Source organism: Girardinichthys multiradiatus, chromosome 23, assembly GCF_021462225.1.
Source record: "Girardinichthys multiradiatus isolate DD_20200921_A chromosome 23, DD_fGirMul_XY1, whole genome shotgun sequence".
In the NCBI taxonomy this organism is placed as follows: Eukaryota; Metazoa; Chordata; class Actinopteri; order Cyprinodontiformes; family Goodeidae; genus Girardinichthys; species Girardinichthys multiradiatus.
The window spans coordinates 46555574-46581249 of NC_061815.1; the positions used below are offsets into that span (position 1 = coordinate 46555574).

Sequence of the window (25676 nt, forward strand, 5' to 3'; positions counted from 1 at the left end):
TCTGCAGTCGGCTGCTTGGCATGCTACTAAACGTACTTCTAAAAATGGTGTTACCTAAAGTAATGGTTGCCATTCTCTTATTTTAAACACCATAAATGTCAGTGTATTTTTTGCAACTGGAGCTAATTTACCTTTGTCGTATTGTAGCTTTTGTCGGAGCACTGTAATACATATGCTCCATACTACCGGAGAAAACTCTGCTCACAGAGGCACTTCTCTGGCATCATATTAAAATACACAGAAAGAACATGAAATAATCTTAGGTTTTGGTTTGAGAGTACCATTTAAAAACCTCGTTATACATTGGATGCACAAAACTGATGCATAGTGAGCGCTGACCTGCATGTGATTAATTTGAGTTATGTGGCTGACACACTATAAGGCCTAATTACTCATGTTAATTAGTTTATGAGTCTTATAAATCAAACATACTTGTGTTGGCCCAGTTTGCTAAATAAATCTCTATATCCTTTTAAAGAAATGAAACACTTGTTCTTGTTTTGATCATCCTCTACATCTTTTTTAATTGGCTAGAAAAGTATTTTGATAACAGTACTGATACCAAACAGATGAGGGAAACAAAATGTTTGGAGCTCCATAATCCAAAACAGTTTACAGACTTTGTTTTACTACAGGAATGAGACTATGTTGTCTTTTAGTCAAACACAATCTGCTTATCAAAGACGTCACATTCTGTCAGAAGTGACAATAAATTAAAGACATGTGCTGGGTTTAAAACATCATGAATATCATTTGGCCCAAAGCATAATTTCATTTTGTGTCTCCAGTTTAGCCCACCAGCTATCACAGCACCTCTGAGCTCACTTTATATTGTCCATGCTTGAGCATGTTTGCATTCTGCACTGAGCCAAAAAGGAAAAAATTGCTTTATCCCAAATCTTGGGATAAATGTTCATTTTTTTCAGTATTTGTTTCCACACTGATTCTTTGAAGGTTTCGATAATATTCAGAAGAAAACAGAATGCCTAATTGTGCTTGAATACCATATAGTCCTTAATCTTTCCTCTTTAAGTAAATAGTGTATTTGAGCAATATTTTGCTCTTGTTATGTTTCTCTCAGCTGTTGGCACCAATTTTCTCATTCTCTCTTTATTTCTACAACTAAGCTTGAGAAAATAGTGTAGAATGTGAAGCCCACCAGCCACAAGGCATTTGGCATAAAAGAAATGCACAATCTCAAATTCTAGTATGTAAACAAATAAATAAATAAATCATTTGTAATTAAATTCAAACATGGCAGACGTTAGCTGTGATCCAGAATTAAAAACATATAACGGTTTGTTACTTTAAAGGAGTCTGAGATTTGAGTGCAGCACGTTTCTGCACATATACAATAAAACTGAATGTCACAAAACTCAGTAACATGTTCTGAGTTCTGTTTCAACCAGAGATATTTCAGAAGCAGTTTGCAGCACACAATGTTGATAAAAGTCCTGTTTATTTGTTCTATTGTTTTTCTGTATTTACTATAGTGGATACCATAAATGAGAGGATGGTACACAATATGTTTAATGTGTACATTGAGTTGAAAATTTATGTTTCGTAGTATAACAAAATAATCCCATCCTAAGTCTCCTAAAATGCTCATCGGAACTTCTCAGATTCCTATAAAAATGTCAGACCCAACAGCAACTTTAAAATGTGTAATCTATACAAAATATAAAAATAACAATAACAACAAATTGTACTGGCCAGGAAACATAAAAACCAGCTGGGTTCATGCATTTTAAGTTTCACTTCAGTGCAGAAAGCAAATTGATTTATCCATGCATCCAAAAACTCCCAATTCACATGTTTCTTCAGATTGTGTGGACACCAGTTAGTGAGTTGATCCGATCTAAGATTTGGGATGTCTGGACTGCACCAGATGACTTTACGTCCTTTACTCGATTAACTTATTTTGCCAAAAAATGTGCATAACGTGGTAATTCACACAGTGCATGATGACAAATATGTGGTTAGAGGAGGGCGGCTACGTCTTGGAAAGGATGCAAGTCCCTTTGTTTGAATTCTACACACCGTCACTCTGGGTCCCTAAGCAAGACCCTTAGTCCTAGAAGGCTCACTGGGTGCTGCTCAACAGCCCACTGCTCCTTAAGGGATGGGTTGAGGGTTGAGGTCAAATTAAATTGGAATAGACGTTGCAATGACAAATAAAGATGATCATTGTTATTGTAGTGTTCAACAGAACCATTAAAAAATAAATTTGATTGTATAGATGTGTCTGTATTTGAAGGAACTGACTATGGTAAGTTCTCTGACTTACTTTCTTCTCTTGTTCTTCAGCAGTTGCGTCAGGCAAGCAGGCTTCTGAAAGGTGAAGTCATGAAGGCGTGGCCATGTATTTTGTTATGCTCACAGACATCCACAGAAACAAAGGCTATTACTCACTGATTTATTTACAACCAATTTCAGTGTGAATTAAATATTTCTCCACAAGCAGCAGAAATTAATAAATTAGCTTGACATTAAAACTACATTAACATAAATTTAGATCTATAAAGTTTTGAGCTTAATGGGGAACTTGGTGTTCAGCTGGTGCATTTGTCAACATGCACTGTGTGAATTTAAGGTCTCCTGGTGTCCTTAAGCAGTCTCATACATTGATTAAATCTCAGACCAACTCTGAACCTTCTGTTCAGATTTATAGTAAAATAAAAAAAACATTAATTACACTTAGAACAGGTAAATATTTGTTTGCACCATTTGTGAACTAGTCAACGTGTGCCAAAGAAGACTATTAAATCAAACTGACGGCAGTTATTTAGAATTATCCATCCATCCATTTTCTATAAATGTGTAGTCCATGCAGGGTGGTTCCAATGTCTAGCAACAGTGAGTGACAGGGGGACAAATTGGACGGGTCAATCACAGGTCAACACAGAGACACACAGGGCAGATGACTCAAACTCACAAGGGTAATTTAGAATCTCCAAATAACCCAAAATGCATGTGTTTGGATTGTGGGACGAAACCAGTGTACGGAGAGAAACCTTGCATCTGTGGTTAGAACATGCACACTCCAGAATCTTTCTGCTGCCAGGCATCACCGTTACCTACTGCACTACCATGCAGCGCTGAATCGTAAAGAAAAGAGCCATCTTTATTCAACAAGCAGCTACAGCATAAGACAGAAGAGTCTTTGCTCCACACGTCTCTTCCCGTTGTTTCATATGTTCAGTATCTGTTGAATTTGTTCCAGTAAAATTCATCACAGCAGGATTTTACTTATTCAGATAGGTTACTGTAAACTGAAATCAGCTGGAGGAAATCAGTTGAAACAATCTCTTCTGATCTTCTGAACCTTGGTTTTGCAGTATTAAGACTCCCCAGCTCAATGCCAAATCCTCCACAAAGCCTTGTCATTCAATGCCATCCACCATCCTGCCCATTCCATATCCTCTCAGTAGACCAAATCAGTTCGCGCTAAAATAGAATCTCTTTCCATCAGCGTTGTTCTTCCTATCACAGCAGACTTTCATACGGTGTTGGACACACTATCAACAGCAAAAAGCACAAGCCAGACAGTGACGCAATCTACAGCATGAGCAGCCAGCTGTCTGTCGACTTAGTTTCATGCTGACTGCTTCATGAAGTGAATATTATAACTCAAGTGGAACATTTTCATGCATATAAAGTTAAATTACAACACTTCTGCTCTTAAGTACATCTAGGATTCATTAATGAACATCTGAAAAGTGTACAGTATTAGGCCACCTACAAGGCAGAGACTCCAAAGTCCTGTTGTCAAAATCAAATAAAACCTCTGCATGATGGCCGTTATTGCTAATTAAATGTTTGCATTGATCAAACCAAAACAAACCAAATAAATTAAAGAAGAATAATGCTTGTTAAATTAACTTAGTTTTATTGCACTTATTACACATAAATGATTATTTTTCTATATCCCTTATTGTATCATTAGGTTGTGATGAACCTCTGGATATTTTAGGCTCACTTAGTAACATGTCATCTTTAAAACCCACAGTCAAAAACTTGGATTTAGCTTCAGGGATTAAGCTTACTGATCACTTTCCTCTCTGAAGAGATGATACTGACTCAAATCCGTCACAAGCTCCCAGCCTTAATTTAGCAGCAGTCATAGCTGTTATTTCAGTAGTATCTTCACTCCACCTGAATTTTCTTTCTCTGAGGATGCGCGGAGTTAGATTTCATCACTAATGTATATAACACTGAGCTGCCAAAAGCACAGGAGCACAGCTGTTGAATTTATCAGTCACTAAATTTTCAGATATTTAAAAATTTTATAGCTTCTTGATCTGTCAAAAGCGGGATCAAACGGCCATGCAGCCTAAGTACCTCAGGCACTGCCATAGTTTTTGTTGCTATTATCAAAGCACGTAGGAGGCCAACAACTAACAACACTGGCGTTGGGTTATAGTTTCCTCTTTTAATTTATGTGGCTGCCATTAAAACCAGGATTATAGATTTATTTCTTTTCTTTTCCAGGCAAACCATTATTAACTTGGCAAGAAAAGTGATTCTGACTTTTGATTTATTTTCCCTACAAAGTACATTTGGGGTAGACCCCAGAGGGCGTGCTCTGGCACAGATGTTTGCAGCAGATCCTTAAGGTCTTGTCAATTTCATGGTGGGTCCTCCAAACCATTCCGGAGCCATTTTTGCTTTATGGTAGGAAACATTATCATGCTGAAAGAGGCCGTAGCTTCAGGGAATATATTTTCCATTAAAGGGTGTACATGCCCAGTAATAATAAATCGTACATGTCAACGTAACATCAACATGGATGGAAGGACCCAAGATTTCCCTGCAGAACATTGTTTAAAGCATTACACTGATGCTGCCAGCTTACCATCTTCCCATAGTGGATCCTGATACCGTGTGTACCCCAGGTAGCACATCCCTGGCCATCTGCATGATGTAAAAGAAATTGTGATTCATCAGAGCACATCGCTTTCTTCCATTGCACATTTTCCATTTCTAATGCCCCTTGTTTGCACTTTCAGCAGTGAATATGAGCCAGGATGAGCTGCTTGATTGGATTGTGGCTATGCAGCCCTGTACACAACAAACTGTGATGCCCTCTATTGTGATACCTCTATCAGAGCCAGCATTAATTCTTAAAGCAAGTTGAGCTGCAGTAGCATATCTGTTGGATTGGGCCAATCACTGTTCCTTGCTTGGACCATTTTTAATAAATACTGACCGGCAGAGTTAGTGAACGCCCTACAAGAAATGCCATTTTGGAGACACATTAAAGCAGTCTTCTAACCATCACAATTTGGTCTTGTCAAACTTGCTTGAATCCTTACTATTGCTCCCTTTACCTGCTTCTCACACATCAACTACATGGACATAATGTTCACTTGCTGTCTAATTAATCCTACCCACGAACAGGCAATGGGAAGAAGCTAGACTTAGTTCTAAAGTGAGTGTCTGGTTTGGTAACCTTAAGGTTTTATCTTTACTTTTTGAACATGATGTCATTCTGTTGGCAGCTTTAACTCATGACCTTCAGCATGCACTGGAGCAGTTCACAGCTGAGAGAAAAATGGCTGACAAAAAAAGTCTTCTAAGTCTGAGGCAAATAGAAGATACCATATACCATCAATGTTATTTACTCTGTAGAATGAGTAAAGGGTGGTACTCGACCGGAAAAGGGTGGCTTGTCCTCTTCAGGTTGGAGGGGAGTTCCTGCCTCAAGTGGAGGAGTTTAAGTATCTCGGGGTCTTGTTCACGAGTGAGGGAACAAATGGAGCGGGAGATCGACAGACGGATCGGTGCGGCTGCCACAGTAATGGGGGCACTGTGCCGGTCCGTTGTGGTGAAGAGAGAGCTGAGCCGAAAAGCAAAGCTCTCAATTTACCGGTCGGTCTACGTTCCTACCCTCACCTATGGCCATGAACTTTGGGTCATGACCGAAAGAACGAGATCCAGGATACAAGCGGCTGAAATGAGCTTCCTCCGTAGGGTGGCCGGGCACTCCCTTAGAGATAGGGTGAGGAGCTCAGCCATCCGGGAGGGGCTTGGAGTAGAGCCGCTGCTCCTCCACATCGAGAGGAGCCAGTTGAGGTGGCTCGGGCATCTATACCGGATGCCTCCTGGACGCCTTCCTCGGGAGGTGTTCCAGACACGTCCCACCGGGAGGAGGCCCAGGGGACGACCCAGGACATGCTGGAGGGACTATGTCTCTCGGCTGGCCTGGGAACGCCTTGGGCTCCCCCTGGAGGAGCTGGAGGAGGTGTCTGGAGAGAGGGACGTCTGGGCGTCTCTGCTAAGTCTGCTGCCCCCGCAACCCGGTCCCGGATAAGCAGACGACGACGACGAGAGCAAGAATGAGAGAAGTCTGCCACACATTTTGTGTGTTGTGCTCAATATTGACCATGCTTAATTGTATTTTATGCCTCCTTTGGTTTTCCAATTCAGGCTTGATATGTATAAGTTCACATAATCACAGGAAATGCCTGGCTTCATTGTTGTTTTATTAGCAGCAAGGCAGCTTAGATAGGGGCTGAACTTTGCAGCCTAATGATGAAACAATTTTTTGAAAAAGGTAAGGTCCTTAATGTCTCCAGAACAGTTGAGACTTTGCACTTGATTTCTGTCCAATCTCTTATTTGCAGTCCTGGCAATTAAAGGATAATTCAGTTATCTGTTTCTCTAAGACGTTTCTGATTATCTTAAGAAAGCAGGAAATCTTTGCACACCCAAGGCAGTGATCTGAAGTTACACTTTTTCTTTTACATCTGCTATAATCCAATTACTTTCCCTCTATTATGCATTCACCATTTTCTGTCTCGCCACTGTGTTGGGCACCACGGGCTGTTTGGCCAACTGTCATAGCAGTGTGCTCATGTAAACAAATTGAATTTGTGTAACCTTGCTGATGGGTACAAACTGTAGAGTCCAGTCTGGCTGGGGCGAGCGGCATCCCTGATGTTTGGAGCCCAGTGGAAACATACAGTAGTTATTATGGCCAGAAAGAGTGAACTCACCGCCTGCAGTGGCAGTAGGCTTGTTTTGTTGTATGGATGATGAAATTGATGTATGGGTCCCTCGCATGCGCAGAACAGCCAGTCTCTCTACCCAGTGATGAATTGCTTCAATACTTTAGGCTATTGGAAAGACCAGAGCACGCAAGATCTCATTTCAACTCCTCCTTTCTATTTTCTCAGTTTTTTATTTTGGCAGATCTCAAATTAATTGTATTGTTTTTCCTTTTGTTCTGTTGTTGCTTCCCTCTTTTTTGTATTTGTTCCTTTATCTGTAGGCCTATTTCTTTTGTCAAACTTTTAATGATGTAAAAGGTATGCAAGGCTGCACTGGAAACACTTGACAAAGCACTTTTGAAAGATTAAGGCTGAGTAACAGCACCGCGCTGCCTCACTGCCTTTGTCTCTCCACCCTTTTCTTTCTCTGCATCTGTCCACTTGAGCAGGAGGCTGCGAGGATGATCATTGCAATAGAGGCAAGATTAAAATCGGATGTGAATTGGGCTGGAGATTGGTTTGCAGACTGAAAATGGAAGCAGAGAGAGCACTGGGGGACAGATGAACAATGAGGGAAGGTCACTAGTAAAGAGTTGGTTTGAGAGGACAGTGCTGCTGCTGAGTTGGTGGATAAAATTGACCAGGATGCAGAATTTGCACTTATATTTGCATAGAAAGTATATATATATCATTCTGCCACTTTACCTATTCAGTAGTTTAACAGCATCTTCAGAGTATCTAGAGGCTGCTGTGAAAGCCATCTGTCGGCCAGTTTTACATCCCTTAAAGCACTCAGGGTGTTATGTGGCTTTTAGCCAGTATTTGATGTAATTAGTCACCTCTAAGTGAATTTAATGAGAAATAACCTGCTACAGCAGCCAAATCAGCCATTATTTCTTCTTAATGACTTGCGATAATCATTTGGTTTAAAATATTTGGACTATTCATGAATGCCTATAGCTCATATTAATTAAATGATTGTCTATCTAGTTTTTTTCCCCTTTTTATGTTAGGTTTTCACCATTTAAAAATAATAGAATAAATGGCTATACAGCATTCATAGTTGACTGCTCTCTGTTTTGCAGTACATGGTATCAAATTATTTCCAAGCAGAGCACTGGATTGATTGTTTGTTGCAGTAGGAGTCTAAGACACTTTCCATAAAACTTTCATGTAGTCTGCTTTCCTCTTTGCCTCAGCAGGAGTTTCTGTTTGGATCATACCTCTTGCAGAGTGGCCCTATTGATTCTTGCATTTATTTTTAACTGCACTTTCCCATTTTACTGTTTCACAGTGGCAAACATCTTGTGGCGAGAAGAAGGTACGTCTGGGATGTTCCTTCTCTTCTATAGCATTCATTAACCCGAGTTAATTGAATTTGTGTAATAGAGTTACTGAACTGTGATGAGGAGGATTAAATGATTTGTTACTTTAATCATAGGTAACATTGCTGCCAGCTTATTTCAATTGTAAATGGTCATACTTTGCAGCCTCAGGAGCTTTTTCAAGTATGTAATAAGCGTGTTGTTCTCCTGCAGGTCTCGGCATTGGAAACATGTTTTACGTGTTTTATGAAGACGGGATTAAAGTGATTCAGCCCGTGGCATGTGAGATACAGCGGCACATTAAGCCCAGCGAGAAGCTGCTGGCCTTGCAGGTGAGTGGTCATAAGAAAAGTTCAACATTAATAATAATAATAATAATCATCATCTAGTACTCTATCAACTAAAGCCTTACTCTTATTTTTGTTTGATGTAGACTTCCAAAACTTACTGAAAGACATTAAGACACATCATTAAGTCCTATTATTTAATGTTTGTTCATGGAATCAAATGGGTATATTTTCTGCAATAATCAAGCCCCAGAACTTCAGTGTAGATAAAAAGGCACTAACCTGAGTTTTGCTGCTTTTAATTGATATTTTTTATTTTATTGCAGTTTTACTCAGAACCTGAAAGATGAACCAAATTCTTTGCAAAAAATTAAGTGTCATCTTGATTTTCTTGGCCAACAATGTTCAGCTTTTATTGCTCGTGTTCACTGAGGTTTTGTTACACAAACAGGAAACCCATCTTCAAAATAAGTAGAAACTTGACAGAACTGATTAACAGTATTCCCAGCATGGGGAATAGATAAGTAAAAATTCAAAAACATTCAAAATATTTTTCAGGATGTCCGAATTTTACTATGAATGTCTGGGAACATATGGAAATATTTGTTTTATTTATTGATCTCATCTAAATTAAATATTACAGAGCTTTCTGGTGTCAGACATCATCACAGGATCAGAGCACATAGTCATTGCTGAAGTATTTATACTGCTTCAAATTTTTACACTGTCACATTTTCCAACAAACTTCAATGTAGCTGTGAGATAGTCCAACACCATTTAGCTGAAGTGAAGGGAAAATGACGCATGGTTTTGAAACGTTTTCAGATATTAAAATGAAAAAAGCGAAGCCACCTTTACAAATTACAGCTGCAAGTCTTTAGCTGTTTGTCTCTTTTTGCCCATTCTTCTTAAAAAGAAATTAGCTCAAGCACTGTCAGATTAGATTGAGAGCGTCTTCACAAAAATTCTTAAAAATAATTAATCATTTGTCTTTCACTTCACAATTATACACTAGATCAGTGTTTTTCAACCCTGGTCCTGAAGGCACACTGACCTGCATGGTTTAGATGTTTCTTTGCTTTAACCCACCTGATCAAGATGATTGTAGTTTGTCAAAAGATTGTTAATCAGTAATGAATCGAAATCAGGTGTGCTGAAACAGGGAAACATCTAGGCCCTGTCTCAATACCCGCACTACACCTTTGTGTCCCTGAATTTTGTGTAACCTTTGAGGGTTTTGAGTACGTAGTGTGTTCCAGTTCTCCAGAGTGTTCCTTAGCCCATCCCCTTTGTACTCTTAACCACACTTCGGCTAAGCGCAAATCTAAGCGGACTTCTATGGGGTAAGAACGCTGTCAAAAACAATGTGTATATAAAAATGGAAATGTGTGCATATTAGTCAATAGTTGTGCATAAGTAAAATCCAAAAGAGGTATTGTATATTTTTACAATATGCTATAACAGTTCTGAATATGATTTATTTTCTATGAGAATACAAATTTACATCAGCGACTTGGCGTCACGTGATCTCAGGCTGGTTAGTGGAGCACATAGTTAGTCGATTTGCATTGCGCATGTGCTATCACACTCCTCACCGCCAGTAAACGTAGTGCCTGAATGGGAGATAATTCAGTCTAAAAGGAATATGAGGGACAGAGGGGAGATAGGGAGGAAATCAAGAGTATTATAAATAAAGCGTTGTTCTTATTTTTATGAAATACAAAACTAAAACATAGAATATAGTGGGTGGAGTTATACAATGATGTACAGTAGGTGGCAGTATGCACCTCTGAATTTGTTGCGTACCGCCAGCAGAAGAACAAGAAAAAGAAGAAGAAGAAGCAGGAGCACTAGCGCCAAGATGACGGACCAAGAGCATACAGGTCCTTCTCAAAAAATGTGCATATTGTGATAAAGTTCATTATTTTCCATAATGTCATGATGAAAATTTAACATTCATATATTTTAGATTCATTGCACACTAACTGAAATATTTCAGGTCTTTTATTGTCTTAATACGGATTATTTTGGCATACAGCTCATGAAAACCCAAAATTCCTATCTCACAAAATTAGCATATTTCATCCAACCAATAAAAGAAAAGTGTTTTTAATACAAAAAACATCAACCTTCAAATAATCATGTACAGTTATGCACTCAATACTTGGTCGGGAATCCTTTTGCAGAAATGACTGCTTCAATGCAGCGTGGCATGGAGGCAATCAGCCTGTGGCACTGCTGAGGTCTTATGGAGGCCCAGGATGCTTCGATAGCGGCCTTTAGCTCATCCAGAGTGTTGGGTCTTGAGTCTCTCAACGTTCTCTTCACAATATCCCACAGATTCTCTATGGGGTTCAGGTCAGGAGAGTTGGCAGGCCAATTGAGCACAGTGATACCATGGTCAGTAAACCATTTACCAGTGGTTTTGGCACTGTGAGCAGGTGCCAGGTCGTGCTGAAAAATGAAATCTTCATCTCCATAAAGCTTTTCAGCAGATGGAAGCATGAAGTGCTCCAAAATCTCCTGATAGCTAGCTGCATTGACCCTGCCCTTGATAAAACACAGTGGACCAACACCAGCAGCTGACACGGCACCCCAGACCATCACTGACTGTGGGTACTTGACACTGGACTTCTGGCATTTTGGCATTTCCTTCTCCCCAGTCTTCCTCCAGACTCTGGCACCTTGATTTCCGAATGACATGCAGAATTTGCTTTCATCCGAAAAAAGTACTTTGGACCACTGAGCAACAGTCCAGTGCTGCTTCTCTGTAGCCCAGGTCTGGGGAATGCGGCACCTGTAGCCCATGTCCTGCACACGCCTGTGCACGGTGGCTCTGGATGTTTCTACTCCAGACTCAGTCCACTGCTTCCGCAGGTCCCCCAAGGTCTGGAATCGGCCCTTCTCCACAATCTCCCTCAGGGTCCGGTCACCTCTTCTCGTTGTGCAGCGTTTTCTGCCACACTTTTTCCTTCCCACAGACTTCCCACTGAGGTGCCTTGATACAGCACTCTGGGAACAGCCTATTCGTTCAGAAATTTCTTTCTGCGTCTTACCCTCTTGCTTGAGGGTGTCAATAGTGGCCTTCTGGACAGCAGTCAGGTCGGCAGTCTTACCCATGATTGGGGTTTTGAGTGATGAACCAGGCTGGGAGTTTTAAAGGCCTCAGGAATCTTTTGCAGGTGTTTAGAGTTAACTCGTTGATTCAGATGATTAGGTTCATAGCTCGTTTAGAGACCCTTTTAATGATATGCTAATTTTGTGAGATAGGAATTTTGGGTTTTCATGAGCTGTATGCCAAAATCATCCGTATTAAGACAATAAAAGACCTGAAATATTTCAGTTAGTGTGCAATGAATCTAAAATATATGAATGTTAAATTTTCATCATGACATTATGGAAAATAATTAACTTTATCACAATATGCACATTTTTTGAGACGGACCTGTATGCTCTTGGTCCGTCATCTTGGCGCTAGTGCTCCTGCTTCTTCTTCTTCTTTTTCTTGTTCTTCTGCTGGCGGTACGCAACAAATTCAGAGGTGCATACTGCCACCTACTGTACATCATTGTATAACTCCACCCACTATATTCTATGTTTTAGTTTTGTATTTCATAAAAATAAGAACAATGCTTTATTTATAATACTCTTGATTTCCCCCCTATCTCCCCTCTGTCCCTCATATTCCTTTTAGACTGAATTATCTCCCATTCAGGCACTATGTTTACTGGCGGTGAGGAGTGTGACAGCGCAAGCGCAACGCGAATCGACTAACTCTGTGCTCCACTAACCAGCCTGAGATTTCGTGATGCCAAGTCGCTGATGTAAATTCGTATTCTCATAGAAAAGAAATCGTATTTACAAACTTTTATAGCATATTGTATTCATAAAGAATAAACCACAACTGTAAACTTGAACTTTGTGTTTGTAATTTCTTGAAGCTGTAACTTTTTATTTCGAATTCTTATAGAGAAAATATACAATACCTCTTTTGGATTTTACTTATGCACAACTATTGACTAATATGCACACATTTCCGTCTTTACATACACATTGTTTTTGACAGCGTTCTTACCCCATAGACTTCGCTGAAGGATATTACCCACAATTCACTGCTGCAGGTGACGTTTTGAGCAAAAACCAACCACAACCATCAATGTAATCAACCATGAAATAAGAATAATAAGAACTGTGTAAACCTTCGAACAAACACTGGTGCTGTGGCGAGAGTCTGTTGCAGCCTCCTTCACTTCCTGCACTTTCTTCTCCTTGAAACAATTGCTTGTTGCTGTTTTAAAATATTTTTTTAACAGCAAGACTGCAAAAACAGCAACGGGTCTCGTCATTTTTGACGTGGTAGTTACGGTCCAGAGGTGCAAGTCGATGACGTAATCCCTCCTGTCCCAATTCTCCAATTTTGCACGCTCATAACCTGGCCACTTCAACCCCTATGTGCACTTTTACAAAGTACACACTTTATAGAGGGGCGTAGGGTGTAGTGTGGGTATTGGAACAGGGCCCTAAAACATGAAGGGCAGGGTGCCTTGAGGACCAGGATTGAAAAACATAGCCCTAGATTATATCCATAGAGGTGGTTTGTAGTTGCAACATAAATGTGAAAAATTTCAAGCAGCACACCTCTGCAGGATACTGTATGAGTTATTCCAGACATAATTTGATCATATCTCAACAGTACGTTTCCTCAAGCAGCTACATGATGTACAGCTGTGTTGTCTTCCTCTGTGGGTGCCATGTCTTTCTCGTTTTTCAAATTAATGGAACATGCTTTGAAATACTTTTGCAAGTTTTCCAAAGAAAGTCTGAAAAGATGAAAGCCGACAACAGAACTCTATGTTCACATGAATATGTTTCATTGTTTTTATTATTACACATACTGTAACAAATGTTGCCTATTCTAAATCAAAATATTTTTTCATTCGTGAAGCTGCTTGATTTTTGTTTTTGAGCTGCAAACTATAAACTCCATTCTATTGGGGAAATAAATTTTTTTTAATATATATATTTTTAGTCCTTTAAATGAGTCTGTGATGTCTACACAATTTTGTAGTTCAGATATGTCTTTTAAAGAAAAGTACCCAAGTCACTGGGGGGGACTTTATAGTGTCGAGTCAGCCTGTTTGTTTTAATTTGTTGACAGACTACATGCAATCAGAGCTGGTTTCACCCCTCAGCAGACTCTTTTACACCCAGCTACCCTTCCTTAGATCACCGTTTATCACCAGACTTCTCAGGCAGAAAAACATTCAGCGCAGCAAACTGATAGATACGTGTTACATTTACATGTGTTCTCAAATAGACACTTTCCTCTGAGCTGCTTTTCATCCAGCAACCCTGTGCTGATTGGACGGAGGTTATACATAAAGTGAAGCCATGAATGCACAACAATAAACAACAATAAGTGTTCCTCTGAGAGGTGTGTTTGTATTAGGATATCAATCACTGCGACTGTTGTGATGCGAGTTCTGGTGCGGTCTCACTGTCCTGCATTGTGAACACGAGACCATTCTCAGGATGGCGCTCACATTTTCTCCATCACAGACGGGCATTGATTGATTTGTTATGGTAATCAGCCAGCCCATTCATTATTATTTCCCACCATATAGAGTAGAAAACTGATACACACTACTGTGCAAAACACCTTTATGTTCAGATATAGTAGTTAGTATTCAGTCTTAGCTCAGTAAAAAGGACAATCTGAAAGGATCCTACTCCTGCCACAGAACTGTTTGGAGTAATTTTTGGCTGTCAATATAATTCCTTCATTTTGGAAAGTTTGACCCTTTTCAGAAGTGCTTTGCTTTCCCAGTGCAAGCTAGGGATGGATCCATGAACCATAGACATACCACCAGAGCTACAATGAAATTGCTTAGATTAATTCATATTATTATTATTATTCATAAGAATGGCCCAGTCAAAGCACACGCTTCTAGGTTGGGCTATTTTGCAAAAATTAACTGGCAAAAATATCTGTCTTGAGGTGCGCTAAGCTGAAAGACATTCTCCAAAAGACATGTTTTTATAAATACAATGAAATGTGGTTATTGAAAGTACTGACTAAGGCAGATATGATATAATGTATGCCACAATTTTCAGGCTTTTATTTATAAAAATAAATTATAATATTATTAATAGTATTACAAAATACATTGCTTCAGTTCCATATATTCTAGTTTGTCCTAGTCTATCACACAAAATCCCAATAAAATACCTAGAGAATTTTGGCTTTAAGGTGACAACAAGTGGAAAAGTTTAAGCAGCATGAATACTTTTGGATGATGCTGTATTCAGCTCCTGAAAAGTGAGAGAAAATGGAGGACAACAATCAAACATTAGTTTCAGCAGCAAATGGTTTCTTACAATCTGCTCACGACTACAGATTTTATCTGACAGCTGATAATTGAAAAGTGTGAACTAGACTAGCATATAAATAAGATTATATATATATATATATATATATATATATTTTTTTTTTTTTTTTTTTTTAAATCAACCATGTAGTATGATGTTCCTGTATTTAAGCATATATTTTCAGTTGCTTTCACTGCCACAAAGTTAAACACAACTGCATGACTGGCAGTACTAGGCATGTTCTGCATTGATTTAAAAAATATCAATGCCACTGTATTTGCATAAAGATTGCAAATAAATGTATGACTGAATTTTTCAAACATACAAAAACAGTTGCCAATGCTTTGAAAGTAAAATGCCATATTGGTACTAAAGAGAAAGGAAAAAACTAAATTAACAGCCTTTAGATTTAGTATTGTTTTCACATGCCTACTGTTAACATAATTATTTGCCATTCGGTTCTTTCACACTTGAGACATATCTTATGATAAGATTAGCTGATTCATTAATCGGCCTGTATACTTTGATAGAGGCTGTAGTCAGTTGCCTAACAAGCGTGCTGCATGTATCTTACAAATTGTAGTTTTAAAATAGAGTTACCTTAATAAGTGTGACTAGCGGTGCTCCTTTAGTTTCCATGCTACGACTGTCTGTGATTTACATTAATTGAAATCTTTTTAAACCTCTCAGTTTGTTCTTTTGACAGGAAAATGTGTTGCTGTCTTCCTTCAGTCAGCTTACTGGCAGTGAGTAGCAATAGGTGAGGGAGAGGATGCTCTATTCAACAAGAAAAATCTCTATTCACCAATTCACTTGCCCTAACATTTATTTAAAAGGAGTTTACATTGTAGGGAAGGTTTAGAAAAAGGTTTACCAGGTTTTGAAAGCATATCTTTTAAATCTTGTTTTACGTTGACAAGAGAAACTGTGTCACACAAAGGTGACCTGATGAATGAAATGACCGAACTAGTTGAGTAGCTTGTAAGAAAATGTTTAACTAAAGAGACCAGTTTTCATTGGAGGAAACGTTAATTATAAATCTATTATCTCATGTCTTTAAAGGGTTGCCTAAATAGTTAAGACTTGGTGTTGTCATGATAAGACAACAGAGTAGAGAATTCTTTATTTTCAATGTTTAATCACAAAAAACATAAAATATCTAAATAATCAAAAATTACAAAACTATTCATTGGGAGGCAATCATTATTGCTATGCAGACCTGAATGGGCTTCATCAGCACTTAATTGCATTTTCTCTATTTTTTATTTTCTGTTACCAGAAGCATTATCTGTGTTGTCAGTGTTCCAACACAAGGTTGTTTACTGTAAACTGTGACGATTAGCAAGCTGGTTGGAAACAAATAACAGTTGGACACATGACTAAAATCTGAAAGGAATTCTCCCACACCTTTTCTTTTAATGCACATGGAAATAGTCCATTTTCTAGCAGCTGCTATGTTTGATGAATCCATACGTCAACATGTGAAACTGGCTGTGATTTGGAGCAAGTGCACTGAACTCTCCCCTTCCACAATTTTAGAGCTTCAGCAAGGATTTTTAATGGCAGTTATCCTCCACAAAATCAAATTTTGTTTTTTTCATAAATGTTGCGCTACAAGAAATTACATCGAATATCACAACCCTCAAGCTTTTTTCTACATTCATCAGCATTAAGAGGAAAAATCCCTTGCATATACACTCCATTGTTTTAGTTGAAAGGGAAGTAGTTCTTTGTTAAAGGCTGTCAGTTACTACTTAAATCGCATACATAAAACCCACCCACACACACTGACATATGCAACACACAAAAACTGAGAAAAGTGAAGCCGCCTACATTCACACCCCCAGCTGGGTGTTAGATGTTCGATTTCTCACCTCCTAAAGGCACGATAAGTGAGATATTAATGGTCCATAGCATCAAATGACCACTGTGTTGGTCTGCAGGGGTGACGCAGAGTTCAGTACCAAATGACTCAATATTTACCTCAGCAAGAGATGGAATTTCTATATTTTAAACCCATGTGACTATGACAGAAGGTGCTACATTTGCACTTCATACAAGATTATAGTTAATGGAGTCAGGTATTTTTATGAAGCCAAATAAATTAAAATTGCTGTCATTGTTATGCATATTTGCATTTTGAAATGTCGCCTGATCAGATTTCTGGACAGCACTAAGTTTTAGAGGGCTTTAGCGTGTGTGAAGGGAAGAAAATCTCTCGAGGCAGAAGGTTGACAGGTTTCCAGTTGGCCAACAACCCTGGAGCTGCCAGGACTAGAAGCTGAGCAGCTGTAGATCATCTGCGGGCTTTTTCCTGCCCATTATATATGGACAAATGAGGGTCATTACTAAGATTTTGCAGGAAACTGCAAAGCTAATTTATCTAAGTTGCCAAGATGACACCACTCATGATAATATCAGTGAAAAGGCTGCAGTAGTAAATAAAAGACACAAAAAAGACTAGATGAAAATAATTGGTTTTTAATGAGATGAATTTTCTGGTGATATGAAAAATAATTAACTCAAAGTAAACATGTTTGTGCTTGTGTTTTTGCAGGAGGAGGTCTGCCCCACCTCGCCTGGAGAGGTGGTGCAGAGGTGTGTGTGGTCATCAGCTGTCAACGTCAAGGACAAGTTTATTTATGTGACACAGCCAACCTTGGACCGGGTGCTCATTGTTGACATCCAGACTCAGAAAGCTGTTCAGGTAATTTTGTGGATAAATTAGAAAACCTGGTTTCATGTCCGTTTTATAATGCTTTTACACAGAACAAATGATTTTGTTTTTGCCTTTTTAAAGTTTGAAGATTTTCAGTGTTTCACATTGATTGAAAGCAGTGGGTCACAAGAGTTATCAATGTGTCATTACAGAAAATGACTATTTGTGTGATTTTGTAAAAATCAGGATACGTTTCAGTCAGAATGTCAATTCTAACAATGTTTATAATCTCCTTGAGTGAGGGGAATAAGGATTTGAGTGAGGAAGGGAATGAAGTTCTGCTGTGGGTGAAAATGCTAAAGAAGCTACTGCAGGTTCTTTTGATACTGTCAGACTACACAGTGCTTTGCAGTTAGCTGTATATGAATCAGCTTTATTGGCCAAGATTCCTAAACTGAAGAATGTGACTTTGGTTTTACACCCTCACTGAGTACAGACATTAAGTATAAACATATTCACACAGTATATACATGTATCTGTATGTACAGCCAATTACCTTTTTACAGTAAAGAATAAGAAAAAAGACAGGTTGTGGTTGTGCAAATATGCTTATTTTGTTTCACAGCAGAGTAGCTGACCACTCAGGCTGTAAGGTGATGTTGTGTTCATCAGAGAAACGGCCTGGGAGAAGTAGTTGCCTCTGTGGTGGCTGGTTTATGCAAGTAGCACTCTGTAGCGAGACCTGAAGGTAAAAGTCCAAGATGTATGGGATCTGCAGAGGTGTCATAACATTTTTTCCTGACACTAGACCTGTATAAGTCCTGGGTGGAGGAAAGGTCATCACCAATATTTTTTTTCTGCAGACCTAATTGTTCGTTGCAGTTTGTTTTGTGGATGAGCCAAACCACACAGTGATGGACGAACACATTACATACATAATAATAGTAGTGTACAGTAGAAGATGACCAGCAGCTCCTGTGGAAGGTTTTACTTGGAGTTGCTGCAGGAAGTACAGTATCTGTTGGAGCTTTCATCTGCAAACTTTAGGAGCTTCAGAGTGGGAAGAGAACACACCCCTGGGGGGCACCGGTGCTGATGGTTATTATGCAGTAGAAGATCGCCCCCGCCTCACCTGCTGCTCCACTCGCAGGTGGAGGCCGGCACTGTAAGCTAGGTGAGCTTCTGGTGGAGGATGTCTGGGTTGATGGTGGTAATGGCCAAACTGAAGTCCAAAAGCAGGAACCTGGCGTATGTCCCTGGGTGGATAAGGTGATGAAGGATGAATTGATGTCCAAAGTTGACTGCATCAACCTGTTTGCCTGCTAAGCAAACTGCAGGGGGTCCAACAGGGGTGCCTGTGATGTCCATCAGATGCTTCAACACCAGTTGCTCAAAGGATTTCATGACCACAGATGTCAGGGTAACTGATCTGTATCCATCTATTCTTCTTTTGGTGTGTTTTCCTGGTGACCAGAATGATGGTGGAACACTTGAAGAAGGAGGGAACCTCATATAGCTTAGAATATCTGAGCAAAGACAGTAGCCAGTTGGTCAGCACAGGTTCTTTGGCAGAAGGGGGAAATACAGTGAGGAGAACAAATATTTGATACATTGCCGATTTTGTAGGTTTTTCCACTTGCAAAGCGTGTAGAATTCCTTTATTTTTATCATAGGTTCTCTTCAACTGTGATTGGCAGAATCTAAAACAAAAAACCAACAAATCACATTGTGTGATTTTCATTTATGACACCATTGTGGAGAGGTAGGAGTTTGTTTGACTGTGTGTGTGGACAGGTGTCTTTTATAAAGGTAACAAGTTCAAACAGGTGCATTTAATACAGGTAATGAGTGGGGAACAAGAGGGCTTCTTAAAGAACTAACAGACCTGTGAGAGCCAGGATTCTAACTGGTTGTTAGGTGATCATATACTTATGTCATGCAATAAAATGCTGATTAATTACTTAAATATCACACAATGTGATATTCTGGATTTTTGTTTTAGATTCTGTCACTCACAGTTGAAGAGTACCCATGATAAAAATGAAAGACTTCTAAATGCTTTGCAAGTGGAAAAACCTGCAAAATCATTAGTGTATCAAATATTTGTTCTCCCCATTGTACCTTCAGGTCCTGGAGCTTTGGGTCAGATGATTTGGCAACAATGTGTAATCGTTTGTAATTCTATCCATACACTCTATAAACAAAGGTCGAAGTACCACTTAAGATTAGTCATTGGCAAACAACAGCTTCATAATTAATCTTTATATTTTTCATTTTTGCTTAGAGTTGATTATGGTTGTGCAGTTTATCATTTCAGCTAATAAAAGCTTATTAGATATGAAGCAATTTAATACAGGTCCTTCTCAAAATATTAGCATATTGTGATAAAGTTCATTATTTTCCATAATGTCATGATGAAAATTTAACATTCATATATTTTAGATTCATTGCACACTAACTGAAATATTTCAAGTCTTTTATTGTCTTAATACGGATGATTTTGGCATACAGCTCATGAAAACCCAAAATTCCTATCTCACAAAATTAGCATATCATTAAAAGGGTCTCTAAACAAGCTATGAACCTAATCATCTGAATCAACGAGTTAACTCTAAACACCTGCAAAAGATTCCTGAAGCCTTTAAAACTCCCAGCCTGGTTCATCACTCAAAACCCCAATCATGGGTAAGACTGCCGACCTGACTGCTGTCCAGAACGCCACTATTGACACCCTCATGCAAGAGGGTAAGACACAAAAAGAAATTTCTGAATTAATAGGCTGTTCCCAGAGTGCTGTATCAAGGCACCTCAGTGGGAAGTCTGTGGGAAGGAAAACATGTGGCAGAAAACGCTGCACAACGAGAAGAGGTGACCGGACCCTGAGGAAGATTGTGGAGAAGGGCTGATTCCAGACCTTGGGGGACCTGCGGAAGCAGTGGACTGAGTCTGGAGTAGAAACATCCAGAGCCACCGTGCACAGGCGTATGCAGGAAATAGGCTACAGGTGCCGCATTCCCCAGGTCAAGCCACTTTTGAACCAGAAACAGCGGCAGAAGCGTCTGACCTGGGCTACAGAGAAGCAGCACTGGACTGTTGCTCAGTGGTCCAAAGTACTTTTTTCCAGATGAAAGCAAATTCTGCATGTCATTCGGAAATCAAGGTGCCAGAGTCTGGAGGAAGACTGGGGAGAAGGAAATGCCAAAATGCCAGAAGTCCAGTGTCAAGTACCCACAGTCAGTGATGGTCTGGGGTGCCGTGTCAGCTGCTGGTGTTGGTCCACTGTGTTTTATCAAGGGCAGGGTCAATGCAGCTAGCTATCAGGAGATTTTGGAGCACTTCATGCTTCCATCTGCTGAAAAGCTTTATGGAGATGAAGATTTCATTTTCAGCACGACCTGGCACCTGCTAACAGTGCCAAAACCACTGGTAAATGGTTTACTGACCATGGTATAACTGTGCTCAATTGGCCTGCCAACTCTCCTGACCTGAACCCCATAGAGAATCTGTGGGATATTGTGAAGAGAACGTTGAGAGACTCAAGACCCAACGCTCTGGATGAGCTAAAGGCCGCTATCGAAGCATCCTGGGCCTCCATAAGACCTCAGCAGTGCCACAGGCTGATTGCCTCCATGCCACGCCGCATTGAAGCAGTCATTTCTGCCAAAGGATTCCTGACCAAGTATTGAGTGCATAACTGTACATGATTATTTGAAGGTTGACGTTTTTTGTATTAAAAAAACTTTTCTTTTATTGGTCGGATGAAATATGCTAATTTTGTGAGATAGCAATTTTGGGTTTTCATGAGCTGTATGCCAAAATCATCCGTATTAAGACAATAAAAGACCTGAAATATTTCAGTTAGTGTGCAATGAATCTAAAATATATGAATGTTAAATTTTCATCATGACATTATGGAAAATAATGAACTTTATCACAATATGCTAATATTTTGAGAAGGACCTGTAAGTCCTCATTTAAACGATCTTATTGTTCAGTAAGTTGAAGATAAACATTTAGAGAGATTTACAAGAAAAGGTCTTTATTCCATTTGTCTTTGACATGTTTCTGTTTATCAGAAATCTTAGCATCTCCGCTTGGTTTCACTAAAGTGCTTCTTTTTTAGCTTTAAGATCAGCTGTCTCACCTTTTGCTGACTGCTAAACCTTGACCTGACTCGTTTCATACAAACTGCAACTATCAAGACCTGCAGTTAACCTTCACATAGAAGTGATGACCGGGTGACTCCCGATGTCCAACTCTCTATGGATATTGTCGCTTGACAACCTTTCAATTATTATAACATGACAACACTGCCAGGGTTTTTCACACAAATACTGTAAGAAGCAGTCTCTCCAACAGTGTTTGCAAAACTGTTTATCCTCCAAGGTAATTTTATTTTTAGGAAGCTTAGAAAGAAAATGGATAAATTTGGAGATGTTGACATGCAGCAATAGTCTAGAGAGCAGCAGTGAGTTAAATTATTGGTGTCAGTGGGTTTTTGGGTCTGTCGCGATAATATAAGTCGGCGCAGATCCCCACAGATGTTCCTGGTGCCTTGATAGCTGTTTACAGAAGCCTCTTAGGGACCTGCCGGTGAGCAGACTGGTTTCCCAGAGCCTGTCAAAAGCTCATTATTTAGCTACCTAGAGGTTTAAGCTTCTCTGCATTATGTTAGCAGTCGTTAATTAAGCACCTGAACTTGTCACTTGTTTTTAACAGAGACTTGAGGTTTTGGTTTTGCATCATCTTATGTTTTAGAAGGACCTTAATAAATGGATGCATACATGATTTTTCTGTTGTTTTTTTTTTTGGAGAGTGACTTTCAAAACTTATTTATATTGTTGTAGTATCTTAATTCTAACATCGACATGTATAGCAGATTAAGGTAGCTGTAATGCTGTCTGTGCTTGAAGTTACCACAGCATATTGGCTGAAGATCCTCATAATCCTCCCCAGTCTGTAAGAAGTTAGTGGAGGGTAAAATAATGAACACCTGTTTTCTCTGATGACAACATGCTCCAAGATTAGTTAGGATTCAAGAGATATTCTCCTCTTATTTGAGTAAACTCTCTCAGGAGCAGTTTACCTTCTAAATGATACAGTGCATAATATGCCAAGGTAAACCATAATATTGGGAATCCAGAGCAAAACAAATATAGAAACAAAACTGCTGTCCCAATGGGCTGCCAGAATTAGTTTAGACTGGCTTTCCTCTTGGATGAAACTGGCGTTGCATTTCTTATTGCCTTTGGGTCGACTGAATTGTCTGCACTCATGTGGACATAATGTATGAGGATGCTTTACTGCCACATGTGACTCGTCTATTGTTCTGACTTGGAATTATACTGCCGTGTGTCATGAATGAACAAAGACTGAACAAAATTACCTCAGTGTGGTAAAGCAATTGTGTCTTTCAACAGTTGATTTGAAATGCAGTTTAGCATTAAACATGGCCGATGCATAAAAAAAAAGAAACACCTGGTTTTTGTTAAAAGAAGACATTTTCTGACTGAATCCCAATCCATTAGTGTGCAGGGATTGTTTTTAAACCTTACAACAAAAGATTTTTTCAAAAGCAACATACAGATTGCTTTAAATAGATTTTCTGCTGCCATCTTTCAGACAGTCAGCACTGACCCTTATCCTGTGAAGCTCCATTATGACAAATCTCATGACCAGGTGTGGGTCCTGAGCTGGGGGGATGTGGAGAAGAACTTCCCCACCCTTCAGGTAAGTCATTGAGATCTTTTTTTATTTTTTATTTATGTATTAATCTGCAGCATTTTGTGTGAAAAGTATTCAAGGCAGAAGATGAAACATAAAAGCTATCAAAACATCTTTTTAATTCAAGAAGTGTTGGAAAAATACAAAAAAAACAGATTAAAATGTTCCTCAGTTCAAGTCAACATCATGCATCTTTTTTAGTTATGACACATTGGTTAAGAAATTAATATTTTCCAAATTATAATTTTAAATTATAATTCTTGATGAATATTAATTAATCAATAATCATAATCCTTACAATTTCTAAAATTTTCCTTTTCAACAGGGTGCAGGCTGTGAGCTCATGATAAATGCATTCCTTTCCATGTTTGATTTCCAGAAATGTGTTAAAGAAAAAGCATGAGGGGGGAAAAGTGAATACAAGGCAGCTGAGAGTGCAGTCGTAAGTTGCAGAAGAGTTTAATTTGGAATTCCGCCATCAAAGCATCTTACAATGTCCATCCAAGATTAATGTATTGAAAGCAAAGTCTCCAGCTGGAACTTGAGCTCAAACATGAGAGTTATTATTGAATGAGAAATAAACTGTCAAGAGAAATATCTGAGTGCAGCAGCTTGAAGACCTAACAAACTGGCACCCTACCCATGGATTTAAAAGCATTCTATGGAGAGTTCAGCTGTAATCCCCACTTGGTGACGAAACTATAATTCATAATACAAATGTTCAGAAACATTCAGTTAGATGTAAACTTCAGCCCCAGAATGTTGTATGTAAATGAGCTGTGTTGTGACTGTGCAAGTCTCCATTTTCTATTTATGATCAGACTATATTTTTCACCTGAGTGTTTAACTGTGCTACAGTAATGTGGCTGTCAAAACAATCAAAGGATGTCGTGTGTCACATCACCTAAACATCTGCAGTTAGTTGCCCCACAGTATTGTTTGGCCTTAAATCTCCCTTCCAAGCTATATCTAAACATATTGTGGATGGAAGGGAAGTTAAAATACTTATATACAAAAATATGGCAGCTGCAGTCAATCACTGAATCATTGGCCCAGAAATGGAGAAAGAATTACCTGCAAAAAAGCTATACAGGAGGATTGTTAGCAGAGATTGATTTAATGCAATCTCTGGGCATCAGCAAACATTTTGTACTACGGACAGGTAAAGCCTGCTAAAAGAAACATCATCTTACCTGATGCACTTAATGCTCTCCAATAAGAAGTGCATTCACCTTAGTGGTCTGGCTGTTTACTCCTTGCTAGAACTATCAGGCCTAGTGTTGTCATATTTAGGTTCTTCCTTCACTAAATCAAAGATTACAATTCTTTCATAATCTTGACACATCACCCATAAATGGAATTAAGTATCAGATTTGAGGGCTTGATAAAAAATGCACATTTTGTGCCAAAAATTTTTCAGTTTTCAATTCAGTTTTATTTATATAGCGCCGTTCACAATACATGTTGTCTCAAGGCACTTCACAACAGTCAGGTACATACATTCCAATTAATCCTAACAATTGAACAGTGCAGTCGGAGTTAGCTTTTTATTCAAATTGGATAAAAAGTTTTTCTATCTAAGAAAACCCAGCAGATTGCATCGAGTCAGAGACTTGCAGCATTCACTCCTCCTGGATGAGCATGTAGAGACAGTGGACAGTCACTGGCGTTGACTTTGCAGCAATCCCTCATACTGAGCATGCATGTAGCGACAGTGGAGAGGAAAAACTCCCTTTTAACAGGAAGAAACCTCCAGCAGAACCAGGCTCAGTGTGAGCGGACATCTGCCACGACAGACTGGGGTTTCACATTTTTATATTCTTTGAAAACCAATGAAAAGGCAAATTTTTTTTCTTAATGTTTCATGCTTTCTAGATTTGTACGTTTTCTGGCTGTAAAATACGATATTTTGGCTTATGAAAATATATTGGAAACTAATACCCCTTTTTAATGCAAGTTCATCCACCAACACCAATTCTCATTGTTTTCCCAATATGACAAGTGTACATTAATCACTCAGCCTCTAAGGGATTTTCAATTGATTTGTTTCTTGCTTACCTAATTAATAGTCACTTCCAGTGGTAAAGTATTTGGAATGTGACGCACATCTCTTTGTAAAGCACCCCATCGGCTTTTAAGTCACGTCATTGCAAGAAAAATGACCTCATTATAATTTTAAATTTATTTTGTCTACAGTCTTCTTTTTTTAACTAATCAGCTTTATATACACAAACTCATCTCTATTGATTAAAATAAAATGGTAAAAGCCAGCCAATGTCAAACTATATCAAGGCTACAGTAAATGTTTGTATAAGACAAA

The 25676-nt window shown here is 39.0% G+C and overlaps 1 protein-coding gene across 3 annotated transcripts in view; it reads left to right on the plus strand.

Annotated features, from left to right (window-relative positions):
- Nucleotides 1–25676, plus strand: part of fstl5 (follistatin-like 5) — a 286679-nt gene that overhangs the window by 250204 nt on the left and 10799 nt on the right. For all 3 annotated transcript variants that reach the window (XM_047353775.1, XM_047353776.1, XM_047353777.1), the window contains 4 exons: nucleotides 8287–8313; nucleotides 8531–8649; nucleotides 17531–17680; nucleotides 23255–23362. In XM_047353775.1, coding sequence (XP_047209731.1) covers nucleotides 8287–8313; nucleotides 8531–8649; nucleotides 17531–17680; nucleotides 23255–23362 — 404 coding nt within the window. The remainder of the gene's footprint in view (nucleotides 1–8286; nucleotides 8314–8530; nucleotides 8650–17530; nucleotides 17681–23254; nucleotides 23363–25676) is intronic.